The 17,491-nt window shown below is 31.5% G+C and overlaps 1 protein-coding gene across 1 annotated transcript; it reads left to right on the forward strand.

Annotated features, from left to right (window-relative positions):
• The first annotated feature begins 9,208 nt into the window (after nucleotides 1–9,208).
• On the forward strand, nucleotides 9,209–16,618 carry LOC107456317 (uncharacterized). The gene is made up of 4 exons (XM_016074160.3): nucleotides 9,209–9,339; nucleotides 12,177–12,722; nucleotides 13,762–14,052; nucleotides 16,458–16,618. The coding sequence occupies exons 1-3, from the start codon at nucleotides 9,328–9,330 to the stop codon at nucleotides 14,020–14,022; spliced, it is 819 nt and encodes a 272-aa protein (XP_015929646.1). The 5' UTR covers nucleotides 9,209–9,327; the 3' UTR covers nucleotides 14,023–14,052; nucleotides 16,458–16,618.
• Nucleotides 16,619–17,491: the final 873 nt, after the last annotated feature.

Raw genomic sequence — 17,491 nt, forward strand, 5'->3', positions numbered from 1 at the left:
TTATATTTAAAACAAGTGTTTGTAACAACTAACTATTAGTTTTATTTTGTTCGGTATTATAAGTTATATAGGAGATATTATACTCAACTTATTTTAAAAGTATTATTTCAAATCATTCTCTCTTAGACATTTTCCTCACATAAAATTACTCACAACTTTAAAATAAATGCTCCTTATCAGCTTGTAATTTGTTCTATTCGATTGAGTGTAAAAAAAGAATAAAAATTGGTACATAACTTTAAAATTTTAATTTATTAAACGATTGTAGATTCTTGATTACATTGATTAAAAATTATTAAAATAACTATTTTTTAAGAAGCTCTGATGTGATTGACAATAACATAAGTCCTTTTCAGAATCAGCGTCAAAAATTTAGAAAAAAGCTGCTAGTTTCATGAAGTCTGACAAAAAGTTGAAAAATGTAGACTAGGTTTATTGAGTTTAAAGATTTTTAAGAAAGAAAGGGAAGGAAATCTAATTATTAAACTTACAAGTACCATAATGTTACAGATGCATAGAAAAATAAAAAGTGTTAAAATTGCATAATAAGATTGGAATTATACGGGGTGTTTATAAAGTCCTGGATCCATTTTGATGTTTAATAACTCATAAAATAATAAAGATAGATTAAAATTAATAACATTAGTGGTTAGATAGACTCAAAAAGTTTCATGACCCTTGTCAATGAATTTCCATGTGTGCCCCCTTCGTCGCACGGAGAATATCAAGTCGATAGTCAATTTCACGAGAGGTAGCTTTCTTTTTCACAGAAAAGACAATCTCATCAGTCGTATACTTAGACATGTTGGAAAACTTCGTATTTCCACAACTAGAAGAGCTTCAGCCACATGTCTTTTTGCAACAAGATGGTGCACCACCTCATTGGGGTATCATCGTTCGTAGTTCTTTGAATGACCATTTTACAGGAAGATGGATTGGGCGAGGAGGTCCAATTCCTTGGCCACCCAGATCACCTGATATAACGCCGCTGGACTTTTTTCTTTGGGGATTTATAAAGGACAATGTTTACAGGAGGATCGTGTCGAACATTGATGGCCTAAAAGCCAGAATTACAACCGCAATAGCCTCTGTGGATGCCGACATGCTTGCCGCTACCTGGCGTGAAATTGACTATCGACTTGATATTCTCCATGCGACGAAGGGGGCACACGTGGAAGTTCGTTGACAAGGTTCATGAAAGTTTTTGAGTCTATCTAACCATTTATGTCATTAATTTTAATCTATCTTTATTATTTTATGAGTTATTAAACATCAAAATGGGTCTTTATAAATGGGTCTTAATTATTATGAGACTTTATAAACACCCTGTATATTTGAATTTCTGTAAATGTTGTTAATGGTAATACTGTCTTCAGTGTATTTTATTTTGTGGCTGTGATACATGTCATGCTTTTTAGCTACGAGGATTGAATCGAAATGGCAGAAGATATTTATCTAAACAGCGACAAGAAATATTTCGATTGTTCTCTCCTATTGCTAAGCCTACAACGATAGCTTCTAAGAATATCCTCCAACTTAAATTATTTATGATCACGACGTGCCTTTAAAACAAAAATAATAAAATTTAAGTTTGAAAACTGAAAATATTTGATTAAAAGTGATAAAACTAAATTAATAAATGTCAAGCACACTTACAGAATTTCGTATAGACTCTCGATTGTCAACACACACGCCATTTGTCGGCTCGTTTGGAACTCTGGGAAGTGAGCTAGTTAATATGAAGTGTACTTTAAACAACCTTAAAACAAGCTTAGGTATAAATAAAATGACTTCATACACCTCAATAAATACTTCACTCTTTTTAGTAGAAAAAAGGTATATTTTTTTATACCTCGTAAATACTCTCTTTAGTTGAAATAAGGTATATTTTTTTATACCTCGTAAATACCTCACTCTCGTTAGTTGAAATAAGGCTGATTTTTTTATACCTCATAAATACCTCTTTTGTTACACGTGTAAGAAAAACAACCTCGTATACCTTAAAAATCGCCTTATCAGTCTGGTTGATTTGAAGTGAATTTAAAACAACCTCAAAATAAGCTTAGAAATAAATAAAATAACTTCATTTATCTCAATAAATACCTCACTCTCTTTAGTTGAAATAAGGTAAAAAATTTTATACCTCAAAAATACCTCTTTTGTTACAAGTGTCAGAAAATCAACCTGGTATACCTTGAAAATCACCTCATCAGCCTGGTTGATTTGAAGTTGATTTTAAACCACCTCAAAATAAGCTGAAGTATATATAAAACAACCTCGTGCACCTTAATTACAAACTTTACGAGGTATAATTTTTATTGCTGGTGTCTCAGCAACACTAAATATACCTCAAATCAACCTTGATACCTGAAAAGCACATCAAATGAACATTAAATATACCTTAAATTTTCGTAAGGGATACTTCGGTATGATAAACCGCAATCCCGGTAGGCCACAATTCGACCTCGATAAAACTCAGATACGTGCTGGTAGGCATTTATCCTTCTTACACGAAGCATAAAAAAAACTTTTTTTGCCCAAGAAGAACTCTCAAATTCAATTTCTGTATGGGAAACTTACTGACAAATCTCTTCTTTTATAAACATTGTAGGTATCGCTACCGCCGCCTGCTTTGCATGAATGAGCTGGTAAGCTAATCATTTGCGCACCACAACATGCTTTATCCGTCCTGCAAACTTCACGTTCGTGGTGCGTCGCCTTCCTTGTGCAGCAATTTTAATGGCCAGTAGTGTATGTAGACGTATATATGTATATATAGCATGCATACAATTGCTTATACATAGATATATTTTAAGCTCATACAATATTTGTACCTATGCGTGTACATGTACGTACTTACGTATGTATATAAGATCTATGTAAAAATGTACCGATGTAAATCCAATGTTCTTCCGGGATGTCTCCCAGACCGTCGCCAATAGCCCATTGTGCAGCTCTAGTGCGACGTAAATTAACAACAACAATAAATACAATGTACGTATGTATGCACAAATGTTATTTGATTTTGATTTTATATTGCATGTACATAATTTTGCATATAATAGACAAGTAAACATATATCTTACTTTGAATGTATGTAAGTAGAGACAATATATGTACGTACGCATACATGTATATATTATATTCATAATATGAATGTAGGTATGTAGGTATATACGTGCATTGTACGCAAGAACTTTGTTTATACATACGATATATGTACATTTTTATGCATATAAAATCATGCATAGACATATATGGTTTGTACGTGTATTGTATGTTCATATGTATGTACACACATACCTATCTACATCGTCCCTACATATGTATGTATTGTATGAGTGTACGTATGTACGTACAAAAATGTTTGTATGTACTTACATTGTACGTATGTACTATATACAACGTATGCATGCGCGTAAGTCCTTATAATGTATAAATGTGTGCATGTACAGGAAATATATGCATTTACAATGTATGTATATACATACTTTATGTGTATGTAAGTCAAACTCGTTAACCATCAAGGCCACTCGTTTACCATCAAGGTCTTTCCACAGGCCGACATGCAAAACATCGTTTGCTCCTTAACGTCTTATTAAAGGAATTTAACCATAAAACTAAGACAAGAGTAAATATTTATTTTTATGTTATTTTAATTTACTCCAGGGTAAAATGGTTTTATAAGTTCTTATTCTTAATTGTGCTACAAAGAAGTTTATAACAGTTTAGTTCTTTGAGTTCATTTTTCAATTTGTTCTAATATCTATAAAACTCAATTTCTTATTGCTTTTCAAAGCAAACGATATCCTTATTTAAAATTCCTAAATATATTTGCAACTTAAAAAATTGAACGCTTTTTTGTCATGTAAACATTTCTCTGAACTATGCATTATGTTTCATTAAAATAAATTTAAAGCCTCAAAAATTTATAAAAATACTTGAAAAGGAATTTTTATTCAAATATTTTAAAAATGATGTAGAACAATTATAACTGACAATTGATTTTAAATATTGTTCGATAATCGTTGATCATTTAAATTGCTGGAGTCTTTATGCGTGGCCGTAATTATTAAAATTTTGAAATTTAGATTACAAGATTAGATTATATATATATATATATATATATATATATATATATATATATATATATATATATATATATATATATATATATATATATATATATATATATATATATATATATATATATATATATATATATATATATATATATATATATCAGATCGAATAAAAAATAGAAATAGAACAGTATAATATTTTTTTGAAAAAACTATTAGATAGCACTGAACCGCGAACCTCGCCCATCTCTAGGCAGGAGGCAATATGGTGAGCTAAAACTCTTTTTCTTTCTAGAACCCAATATGTTTGTGAAAGCTAACCTGATGTTTTTTCATCCTATTATAAGCACTAAGAGATATTTCAAAGATTTTTTTTATCACGGTGTTTCTTTTGTGTGAGGAATAAATATAAATATTTTTAATACAATTATTTTCTTTATATTTCTTATTTCAATTTAAAAACGTAGTTTTCGGCATTTTGAATTCATTTTATCGCACTATTTATATCACAGAAAGGTTTTTTTCTCGATGTATAATACGCACGTTTAAGTATTGAGTAAGCCAAAGTTTTAATTTGAATAATTAAGGGGGGTGAGGGGAAGGAGATAATTCATATTCGGAAAGTTCATTAATAGTGACCGCTGTCCTTATCTCATCTCTGAGAGAACTTTCAAATAACTGACCTAGAAAGTGAATGAAAGGAAGAAAAAGGACTCGATAAGTTCACAACTTGATAAGAATTCTCATGAAGGAAGGGGGGATATATTGATTGATTAAACTGATTTAAATACCTCACTATTTAATTAAAAAAAATATCACTTTAAATTGCTTCACTGTAGGGGAAAAAATGAAAAAATGAATGAAATCACTTTGATTAAAAGTGTCACGTAATATCACATAATTTGAATACAAAATTGCTTATTCCCTTAATAGGCCAGTTTCTCAGCAACTGATTACGGAAATAAGAAATGAAAAACTGGACATTTTTTTTTTAAGTTGGGGCTTAGGGTCACGTATTTCAAGCCACTTTTTCATGTCTTCACTAACATATTTTTTAATATTCGTTTTTGCAATTATAACGTCTAAACTGAATTTCAGCCAATTCACAAAATATAAGGTATTATACTGTTCAATGTTTAGAAAAAAATTTGCCTGTTTTACATATTTATTTTACAATATTTAAAATTTTCGAACTATAATAACTCTTTCTTGGCACTTCTTTGGACCTTTCACTGTTGGAGAAACATCAGTGTTCGAAATACCGGTTAAATGCATACATGAGGGGCAATGTTAAATGCAATGGGCAGTGACACTTAAAAAAACATTGATGTAGGGTATACCGGGCAGTCCTACTTAACTAGACCTAGTATATATTTATAGTATACATTCGCAGTAATATCTATATATTGTTTTATACATATATATATATATATATATATATATATATATATATATATATATATATATATATATATATATATATATATATATATATATATATATATATATATATATATATATATATATATATATATATATATAATATACATTGCAAATTTTTTGTTCTTACGTTTTTTTGCTAAAACTTTAAAAATATTCAATAAAACTAAACAAATTTTTTAGAGCATTTTTAAATTAATAATGAAATTTTTCATTAAAATTTCAGAAAAATTCGTTTATAACTATTCAAATATAAGCAATTAAAGTAGTTCCTTTATTCTGCTCATGCGCAGGAAAAATTAGATTTTTGTTTTCCTTCTTAATTTTGCAGTGAATCGTATTTGGCAACTAATAAAAAAAATCTGATTCGAATATCTAAAAAATTAAAAAAGTTACAAGCAATTTTCTAACTAGTCAAAATGATAAAGGGCTCTCCACATATTTCATTTTGTAATATTATACAAGGTTTCTTAAAAAAGACCCCGGCATTGTTGGGGATCCTCGCCAATAAAAGTTTTTTTTCCGATGTTTTCTTTCCTTATTAAATCATATTTTGGTGAATGAACATTTATTACAGGTATTATCATTTGTTACTTAATTCTGTCTTATGATACAAGATATTTGTCGAAAACTCCTTATCATTTTGAGATTTCTTTTGAAAGTACAAAAATTGCTTGAAACTTTCTAAATTTTTAAAATATTCAAATCGGACTTTTTTCACTGCTTGTTAATTCATTACAGAATTAAGAAATTTTTTTTCTCCGGGATGGGCTGTGTAAAATACTTTAATGACTCATATCATTTATCATACCCGTCATTTTAAGCGAACTTTTCTCAAATTATAAAGCAAAAATTTTGTAATTAAGTTTAAATTGCTCTAAAAATTATGTTTAATTTTATGGAATATTTTTTAAGTTATAGCAAAAAAAATTTTTTTTATAAAAATGCCCATATCTCCACAAATATTTAAGCTAGGCTTACGAAATTTTATGTAAATAAGTTGAAGAATATACATAAGTTTTATATATAAATATACAAACTCGTTTTGGTACATGTCCGAAATATATACTAGGTTTAGTTAAGTGCCACTTCCCGGTATGCATTTCTCCGGTATTCTGAACACTGATGTTTCTCCTAATCTATCCTAAAGCAGATATTAAAACATCGAATGAAATATAATAATATCAACGAATTAATTAATATCTAATTGGATATGTTACCGGCAAAATATGAAATCCGGCATTGTATAGAATGCCTAAAACTAGTCGTCAAAGTGAGAAATGATTTATATTTCACACATTGCCTGGGCATTCTATAGAATGCCAAATGAGAAACCGGCAAAGTATGAAATAAACGTCCTGATGAGGTTATTATGTAAATGATGTGCATGTTACTGTGAAAGACCGAAATCGGTGGTTGTTGACTTTCACCGGTGAATGCTAACAATCACATAGTCGCTTCGGTGAATGTCCGAAATATTTATTACATCCGATTTGATATTAATTTATTCGTGGATATAATTGCATTTATTCGATATTTTAATATTTACTGACGATAGATTAGAAGAAACATCAGTGTATGATATACCGGGCAAATGTATACCCGGAAGTGGCACTTAACTAGACCTAGCATATATTTCGGAATTTTACCAAAGGTCTAGTCATACTAGGTCTAGTTAAGTACCACCGCTCAGTATACATTTGCCCGGTATACCCTACACTGATGTTTTTTTAAGGTTCAGTGCCCCCGCCCGGTATACATTTGCCGGTTATACCCTACAGTGTAGGGTATGCAGGATGTTTGTAGGGCCTACACTGATGTTTTTTTAAGGTTAAGTGCCATTGCCCGGTATATATTTGCTCGGTATACCCTACACTGGTGTTTTTTTAGGGTTCAGTGCCACGGCCCGGTATACATTTGCCCGGTATACTCTACACTGATATTTTTATAAGGTTAAGTGCCATTGCTCGGTATATATTTGCCCGATACTCCAAACACTGATGTTTCTTCTAATCTGTCGTCAGTAAGTATTAAAATATCGAAAAAATGTAGTTATATCCACGAATAAATTAACATGAAATCGGATGTAATATATATTTCGGACATTCACCAAAGCGACTATGTAATTGTCAACATTCACCGGTGAAAGTCAACAACCACCGATTTCGGTTATTCACAGTAACATGCACATCATTTACATAATAACCTCATCATTACGTTTATTTCATACTTTGCCTAAATAGTATTTGTCATTCTGTAGAATGTCTAGGCATTACATACAATGCCTAGGGAAAGTATGTAATAATTCTCACATTTCAGACTTTGCCTAAAAACATCCGGCATTCTATACAATGCCGGCGTTTCATACTTTGTCGGTAACAGTTATAACAAATATTTCGGACATTCACCGAAACAGCTAGGTGATTGTTGACATTCACCGTTGAAAGTCGACATTCTCTTGATTTCGGTCATTTAAGGTAATATATACATAACAATGTAGAGTTTCAGTGTCATAGTGTGTGTGTGTGTCTATATTTTCCAAAATATAAGGGGTAGCCGCACTCTGGGAAATAGGTACAACATAGTTTGTTCAGGAGAACGATTTAAATTTTGGAGCTCTTAATGTTAGTTTTACTTTTTGTTTATTTCGCTATATCGCGAGAACTTTATAATATGCGAGAACATGCAAAAATATAAATTTTAGTAAATATTCATTGCTTTTTATTATTTTATTACACAATAGTAAAAAAATATTGAATTACAAGGTGTAAAATCTTTTATATTATTTTAAAGTGTGTAATTTTAGATAGTGAAATGCAAAATTGGAGCGAAATCGGTCGAATAGTTCCTGAGAAATCAAAGTTTTGATTTACGACTTACTTAACAGTTAAAAAACAGTAAATATTTACTAAATTTTACTATTTTTGCATGGAATTATCTTTAAATAAACGAATTCCATTATTGTGTGCTAACATTTTTCAATTCGTTTAAAAATTCTCGAGATGGAAAAATAAGCGAAAAATAAAATAGAGGGTTCCGAGAACTAGGACTTTTTTTTTAAACATGTAATGAATTTTGAAACCTTTTATTATATTTACACTCAATCAATAATACATTATTATTTATTTAATATTTCGATTGCTTGAGTTTGCATATATATGAATTTATTATTTCATATATATATATATATATATATATATATATATATATATATATATATATATATATATATATATATATATATATATATATATATATATATATATATATATATATATATATATATATATATATATATATATATATATATATATAGATAGATAGATAGATAGATAGATAGATAGATAGATAGATAGATAGATAGATGGATAGATTTAGTGAAGTCTCTTGAGCCTCACCCCGCATATTGCGATGAATTTTAATTGTTAGTCATAATGTTATAATAACAATAAAATTCGCTGCTTTAAAAAATGATGTCTGCATCGATCGAAGTGGGAAGTGGAAAAAAAGTAGAAAGAAAAATCTTTAACAGCGTGATACTTTTATCAATTAAAATCAGTTAGGAAATTAAAAAAGATTAATTTCTGCCTTTCGTAAATGATTCCACCCTTGTCACACCCCTTACCTTCCTATCACTTTTTGCCCTCGTATTCCAAATTCCGAGATCCCCCGCTCGCCCCCCGGTCCAAAGTGGTCCTCATTTGAGATAAATCTTGTCCACGCCCTTTCTTTTGCGCAACCCTTTCATTTCTTATATAAAAGCTCTCTTCGAAATTCAATCATTCACACTTCTTCTCTCACCAAGATGATCGCTCAAGTAAGTATTAAAAATCACTTCTTATAAAGCATCATGATTCATTCATACGCTATATGATGATGATAGGAAGAAAAAAAAATTCCTTATTGCACTTTAAAAATTTTAAAAAAAAATAATTTAAGAACATAAGTTGTAAAAAATAATTAAAATAAATTCACACACAAAAAAACATTATTTTATAATATATGTGTAATAAATTAATTCATATTTAAAAACCTTTTTGGCTTTGATTTAATATGCACTAATGGGGAGAAAAACTTATTAATTTTGAAAAATTTGAATTTAAACTTAAAAATAAATTTTTTGACTCATATATTAGTTAAAAAAGTATTAAAATAAATAAATTTATTCATGCATTAGAACATTATTATATAATACATTCATATACAAAGACATCTATACAAATCTAACTATATATAAAAATCTAATGACGGTGTCACAGTTTTTCGTTGTGGACGGTGAATTTTTATTGGCCGGAAAATCAAATGGTACGATCCAATTATCCGACATTCATTTTAATGTCGGTTTTTGTTGTCCTCAGCATAAAATTGATATAAGTCATCATAAAGTTATTGTTTTCCTATAAATATTTTTGTATCCCTCATTTAAAGGTACTGTTATTATTACGTTTTTAATTTTGTTTGCTTTCTAAATTAAGAGTTTAAGAGGATTGTCATTATTATTATCAGAATAATGAAATTCTACGTTGCATTTTAAGATAAAGTTATTTAAATCGGTGTCTGATCTTATTAACCGTTTTACAATTATTCTTTTTCGGCGCGAATTACATTAACATAATATTATGAATGAGGGTTAAAGAGATTCGTTAAATGATTTAGAACTATCAGCTTCGTGCACACAAAGTGATGAATGCAAAAATTGTATTTAAAATATACATCCGTTCATTTTGTAAGCAAAAATATTAAATGACAGTTATGAACTCTCACCCAATTTTTCATAACACTATACTTTTAATTTTGAATGTTATTTCAAAAAATGATTGCTTAGAAAAATGATTTATGTTCATTAATAGATCTTAATAGTATCACAAGGGAAATATTTAACTTCATTATTTATAATTATTATAATTTTATTATTTGTATCGGTATTTGTCTTTCACCTTTGTGCATGATTTTACAGTGCTGTTCAGTATGTAGTGTACTATAAATGGGTATTCAGCGAGTCAATAGTAAAACGCAATGCATCGTTACCTGAAAACAAAATCATCCAAATAAAGTGAGAAAAAAATGAGATATTAAACCATTGCTTAAAGTTAATGGACATTTTCAGAACAAAAAGTAGAACTTTGAAAAAATTTTGAAATTTAAAATAAAATATACAATATTAACTTCCAAGTTAACATTTTATTATGTAGCCTCTTGACTTCTAATTGACCTTTGATACCAATGTTCTAAAGTGTTAAAATCAAAGTTTCCTGAAAGAGTAAACAATTAACACTGTAGAAAAATTTACACTGTAAATCTATAAAATTGCTATTTGTTAAATTTTATTGCGAAATAAAACACAATAAATAGTAAGGGAGGGGAAGGTTGACAGAGCTAAATTTTAAATAGTATTGCATTGCAAGTTACTGAATTTTAGTCATTTCAATGTTGATACCTACCTATATATCATTTAATAAACTTAATCTGTAATAAAATGCTGAATTAAAAATCAATCCATAAAAACCAATAAAGTTACCATGAGCATAGTAACACGGTGAGAAAAAAAAATCCAAATCAATTTATTTGGACAGGTTCAAATGAAGAAAAAGAAATGTTTATATAAACCTGAAAAGCGTAATTAGACCTTATCACACCACACACGCACAAAAAAAAAAGAAATAAAAAACATTGAAACAATAAATTTAAAAAAATTATACTAATATATAATAAAAATAAAGTTATGTCATATCAAGGAATAGTTTTCCTATAAGACATTTTTGTATCCCTAATTTGAAGATTCATTCTATTCTGTTAATATTAAGTTTTCGAATTTGATCGTTTTCTAAATGAAGAGTTTAAAACTAAAAGAGTTATTACAACATAATTTTACGATATTACCTAATGACGCTATATTTTAATACACATTCATTTTAATCGGTGTCTTCACTTATTAACCGTTTTACAATTTGTAGTATTCCTTTTTTTTCCCTTCTTTTTTTTTGTAAATTACTATTGTAATTATTGTAAATTACCTTGTAAATATGCTATTATAAATTACTGCTAATTATAAATTACTACAGAAATTTGTTAAATGATTTAATAATGAACGATCAGCTTCATGCTCAATGTGATGATGCTTACAAAATTGTATTTAATAAATCAGCCAGCTTGGTAAGCGAACATAATAAATGATAGTTGTGAATGCACCCAATTTGTTCAAACAATAAATCTTTCATTTTGAATTTTATTTAAAAAAAATAATTAGCAAAATTATTTTTGCTCTCTAATAGAATCTTAATCAGGACTCGAGGGAAGTATTCGCCACCTCGCCAAATGCGATAAAATCGTAAATTCAGCGAAACAAATCGCATCTTGGCGAAAATATTGGAGAGCAATTTTTTAAACCAGAAAAAAAAAATGGAGAGATTCCTTTCGAATCTGAAAATTACGTCAATATGATAGATTATTATAGATATTCATAAAATCAGTCTTTTTTTTTAAAAAGTGAACCGTTAAATTCCTAGGTTTCCAATTTTCGAAACAAAGAGAAGCAGGAGCTGTAAAGTTCGAACCAACGACAGATACTTAAACCCATAAAAAAGCAATTATGGTTTCATGTATCAAAGTGGTTATGTACATTTTAGGAGGCATAATCTCTATTGTATTTTGCAGGTTCTCGTAACACTCTTTATTGCTGGGCTCTCCACTGCCCAGTACGGACACGGAGGAGGTTATGGACCAGATGGAGTTCGAAACCGATATTTCATTTTAGGCCATGGTCGACCTATTACAACCTCAATAGGGCACGGCATCTATGGTCCATCCGCAGGAGGGTCTGCCTACCGATCAGCACCCGCACCTCCCAGACCCGCTTCCTACGCACCAGCTGCTCCTAGTCATGGTGCTGCATATGGATCCGGACGACATGAATTATCCGGAGGACCCAGTTATGGCTCCCACTCTGCCGGATCTTCTTACGAGGCTCCTTCCTCCTCCTATGGTCACTCTGCTCCAGCTTATGCACCTCTCGCTCCCTCCTATGGACATTCAGTTCCTTCTTATGCACCAGCCACTTCCTCTTACGGACATTCAGCTCCTTCTTATGCACCAGCCACTTCCTCTTACGGACATTCAGCTCCTCAGTCAGCACACCGATCCTATTCAGCTCCCAGTCATGGATATGCACCCAGTGGTCATTACAACAGTCATGATGACCTTGTAAGTACATTTAATAGTTTGCTTTATTTGAAATATCCATAAATCAATCCTAGAGATCATTACGAGACAAAAAATTGAGAAAATTTCCAGGGAATTGTAATTTCAAGGAACTTCCTTTTATTTAGTTAGGTTCTTTCTCCATCAGGTGTAATTTTTTGCAAATAGAAATATATTAATTTATTCATCGACTTGCAGAAGTCCCGAAGTTAGAAAAAATGAATCATTCGTTTCAATTTTGAATTCGATAATAAATTAACAGTTTACATTATTATGGATTTACATTTGCTCGTAAACAGCTCCGAAGAATTCAATCCACATTTTAAATTATATTACAGTAGAAATATAAACTAATTTAAAAAATAAAATTGATTATAAATTGAAATTGCTATGAGGAAGATAAAAAAGCGCTATATATTTTTTAAAAATAATACTGATGTGCCAGAAAAGAGATTCAGTATTGCATGTTTTAGAAGCTTAAAAATTTTCTTCGTCGAAACTCTTGGTTTATTGTCAGATATTTTTCTTTACTTTCTTTGTCTTTGCAACTCTATATGCTTAGCATATTATACTACTATATGGATTCACGTTTGTGAGAACGGAAGTTCGAATCCAGCCGGTCGAAGACTCCCTGTGTAGTAATCGGTGACTGGTGCACGTTAAATCTATCGGGTCACAATGTCCTCCATGTTCCTATAGCAAATCAATACCTCTGTGGGTACTGAATTGGAGATGGATCGTTCTCTGGTTCAGATCAAAATTACGATCTGTGGACGAATGAATGGATGTGTGCATGGGCCCACCCTATAAACGGGTGTGACATATGGGTGTGGTTGAAGTCGAATTCTTGGCCAAAGATGGCGCCACTGAAAAAAAGCACAATCGCACCCTTTCTGCCTTAACGGCCGACGACAACAACAACCATAGATGCTACTATAGACTGATATTATTTTTAAAAAATTTCAAAAACTTGGAAGGCAAATCAGCATAATTTCTGCTAGCATTAGTTGTGCATTGTAAATAGAATATTTCAATTTTTCAGGCTAGGCCGACACCCTATGATTTTGGATATGATGTTCACTCTGACCACGGTGACCAACTCACCAGACAAGAGACTGGTGATGGTCATGGAAATGTGAAGGGAAGTTACGGTTACAGGGATGCTTATGGACTTTTCCGTCATGTGGACTACGTAGCCGACCACGCAGGCTTCAGAGCTAATGTCAGAACCAACGAACCAGGAACTGCACCACAGGACCCAGCTGATGTTCACCTTCAGGTGGAACATTCTCGTCCATATTAGGTTAACTTATTACCCATCAATTTTATTTAGGTAACTATATTCATTATTTTTCCAGTGTCTTTAATGCGATTTAGTAATATGTCCAAATATGATAGAAATGTCCAAACTGGCGTCACTTGAACACCACACTTGGCTTTGAATCGGGCATCAATAGTATGCCCTGATGGGTTGTTGAGACGTGTTTACGTTAGCATCTGCTCTTTCCATTCTATTTCGATTAAGCCAAGCCCGTCAAGTATCAATTCTTCTAAGTGACACATTCTATTTTCTTACACAAAGATACTTTCCCAAAGATTTATATTATTCATATTTATTAACACAAAGACAGACATGAAGCCAAGTAGAACATAGATAAGCTAATTTTGCATCGAAATTTCCAGGTATACAAAATAAAAATTTGTCACGGTTACAGTAAAATACATAAACAAATAATAAATCTAAGTTAAGTAAAAAGCGTAAATTCGATGTGCGATACGGCCCTGTATTTAATTAATTCCACGTTAATAAACATTCTAATTTATGAGGAGAAACTTAGCTCAACACACCATTTTGCTTATAAACAATCAGTTGGTGTCATAGGGTATTGGTATTGTGATCTTCTTGTACCCGATTGACAACAAAAGTGAACGAATAAAATGAATTAGCAACTAGAAGACGCAAGCAAACAACTGATCTGGTTCAGCGTCACAGTTTAGAGAATTTTTTTCGTCACAGTTTTTTTTTAAATTTCATCAACCTGAATATATTCTAACTTTATTTTTGTCAATACTCAGTTTCTCGGTGACTTTTATTACTGAAAAATTTTTTACAAACAGAGTGAAAAGTTTCTACGGTTTTATTTATTTACTTGCTTTGTTTAACGTTTTATTTATTTATTTTTTATTGTAAAAGTTTATATAAAACCTCGTATACGTAATTTCCATTGGATATATACATCTACAGAAGAGGTCCATAAATTTGAAACTTTACATTGCTTTAACGTGGGCAGTCAGCATAATAATGATAGTTTCTGAATTATCTATTAATAGTTTCACGATGTATGGTGATGAAGTCACCAAATTCGTTTTTTGAAAGGTACATGAAACCATGATACTTTGATTTTAAAGCATGTCTCTACAATTTTAAATTATAGAAACTCAGCAGGAATTAAAGAAATAGAGTTGAAGTTATCTAATTGAGTCATGGAAAAATTATGGTACATTATGAATGTCACATTATTAATGATACTATGTGTACAGTTAATCGTTCTTTTAGTGAGTTGAACTTTCGACTCAGATTAAAATAAGTCTAATATTATGAAGCCGCACCGGAATAAAGGAAATAAAAAGTGAAAATAATAGAAAGGTAGAGACTGTATATTAGGCGTCATGAATGTATAGGATGCTGATACTAGGGTACTTATCCGTTTCGGAGGGTGGCTTAAAATCTATTATCACAGTAACTATTAAATGCATCCTAGTATAATAGGTTCTCATTATATCACAGTACTTATAACGGTAAAACTAGAAGTTATTACCACATTTAATTAAGCATTACTGGCGTCATTGATAGTTTGGCGACTTTTTACAGCATTCGAAATAACTACCGATATCATTTCGTTCGCCAAAAATGATTATAAAAATATTTATGTCGTTAATAATAAGGCTATACTCTTAACTACCAAGAGGGGCATGTTTCATGATAAACATTACTTGCCTGTGTGAATACTGACCGGCTAAACCTGCCAACTGCATCAGACACTAGATTTCGCGTGCTGGCAGTTAATGTGTTAACGAAAATAAGTCATTTCAAATAAGTTTTTTTTTTTTATAACCGTCGTTGAACTGCTGACTCAATTTTGAGTTTACGGCTACCAATATTCAACTCCGTAGCCTTGTCATTTCGAACCCAATCCAGAAGACAAGGGAACTCCTGAATCAAGTATTGGGAGAAATTTGCCTTCGCAGAGGACTTTTTCAATGTAACCAACCATTTGAGTTACATGGGGAGGAAAAGCACGAAAACCTCCACCGGTTAGAATGACGGCAAGGGAACTCTAACCCACGACTGAAGATATTTTACGTCAGCACTGTACCAGGTGTGGAATTCGAATCAGCCAACGATCGCTGGGATTCGAACCGGTTCACCTCATTGAGAGGCGAGTGCTCTATCCCCTAAGTCAACACAGCTCACGAATAAGGAAGCTAACAGTTTCACATTGGTATTGGTTATGAGATTCATTTCATCAATTATACCCCATCAGAAATGGTTTTATTCTTTTACGGAGCAGCAGACAACCTCAGACTTTTAGTCGGAGGAGTTCTCTTGGTAGCTAGACCTTACTATCACCCCTCTCATTTCGTATAAACAGTTTCGACTCAACCTTAGCTAGTTTTGACTCACCCTGCTGCTTAGAAGAAATGAATCCTTGATTTATTTATTTATTTTTATTTCAGGTATGTTTTTGTTTGAATGGGTTCTTCAATAACGTCAACTGCTACTACTTTGCATGGAAGAAACTGTTGCTCAACTCATTGCACGGCTGCTCTTTATTTTTTATGTTTTGTCTAAACTTCATTTGTTGTACAAAGATGTATAAATACTGTTATTATCTTTTAATTGGCTGGAGTTATTCATTCAAAAAGTCTCTCTCACTTTTTATCTAGCATGATTAACTACCACGATGTTAGAAACATGTTGAACCATGATATTGTTCAAATTTACCAACACCTTAAAAAGCTTTTAGCTTTAATAATTATTTCATTCAAGTCGAACCACAGTATCGCCTACTTTAAATTGATCACGTGATACTAAGCACACCGGACAGAAAATTAGTCACCCTTAGAGAAATCATGAAAAAGATCATTTAATAACGTGTAACACCGCCTTTAGATTTGATGACCGCCTGAATTCGGTTAGGAAGTGAGCCCACAAGGTTTTGCAAGTACGTCGAATCCAGTTGAAGTTTGATCGCGCAAATTCACCAAATTGTAAGAATGCTGATTTTGGCGTTTTACCCGTTGTTCCAACATGTCCCACACATTTTCAATGGGGTTCAAGTCAGGTGATTTTGCTGGCCAACCGAGATGTAATTGAGTGTCTGAGTGTTCATAAAACCAGTCAATATACTTTCAGCCCCATGAACTTTGCTGTTGTCATCTTGAAAAATAGGGGTATCGACAACACACTTTGCATGAAGAGGGTGACTGAAAGGCAACTGCTAATTGTCCAGAACTTTCAAATAAACATGTTGGATCATGTTAGTGGCCCCCTCAGTGAGGGAGCCCAATCCATAATAAGAAAAACACCCCCAAGTCATGACAGACCCACCTCCGGCTTGAACCTATTCTTGCACACAGTCAGGATGAAATGCTTCATCTGGTCTGCGTTGCACTTGCAGACGTGCGTCTTTTGAATAAATGCAAAAACGTGATTCGTCAGACCATATTACATTCCGCCACTCAGCAACTGCCCATTTTCGGTGACTTCT

Source organism: Parasteatoda tepidariorum, chromosome 8 (genome assembly GCF_982258835.1).
Source record: "Parasteatoda tepidariorum strain Cologne lab strain chromosome 8, Ptep-v5.0, whole genome shotgun sequence".
Classification (NCBI taxonomy): domain Eukaryota; kingdom Metazoa; phylum Arthropoda; class Arachnida; order Araneae; family Theridiidae; genus Parasteatoda; species Parasteatoda tepidariorum.

Coding starts and splice junctions, on each gene's coding strand:
- LOC107456317 (XM_016074160.3), top strand. Junction 12,723..13,761: donor ACAACAGTCATGATGACCTT/GTAAGTACATTT, acceptor TCAATTTTTCAG/GCTAGGCCGACACCCTATGA.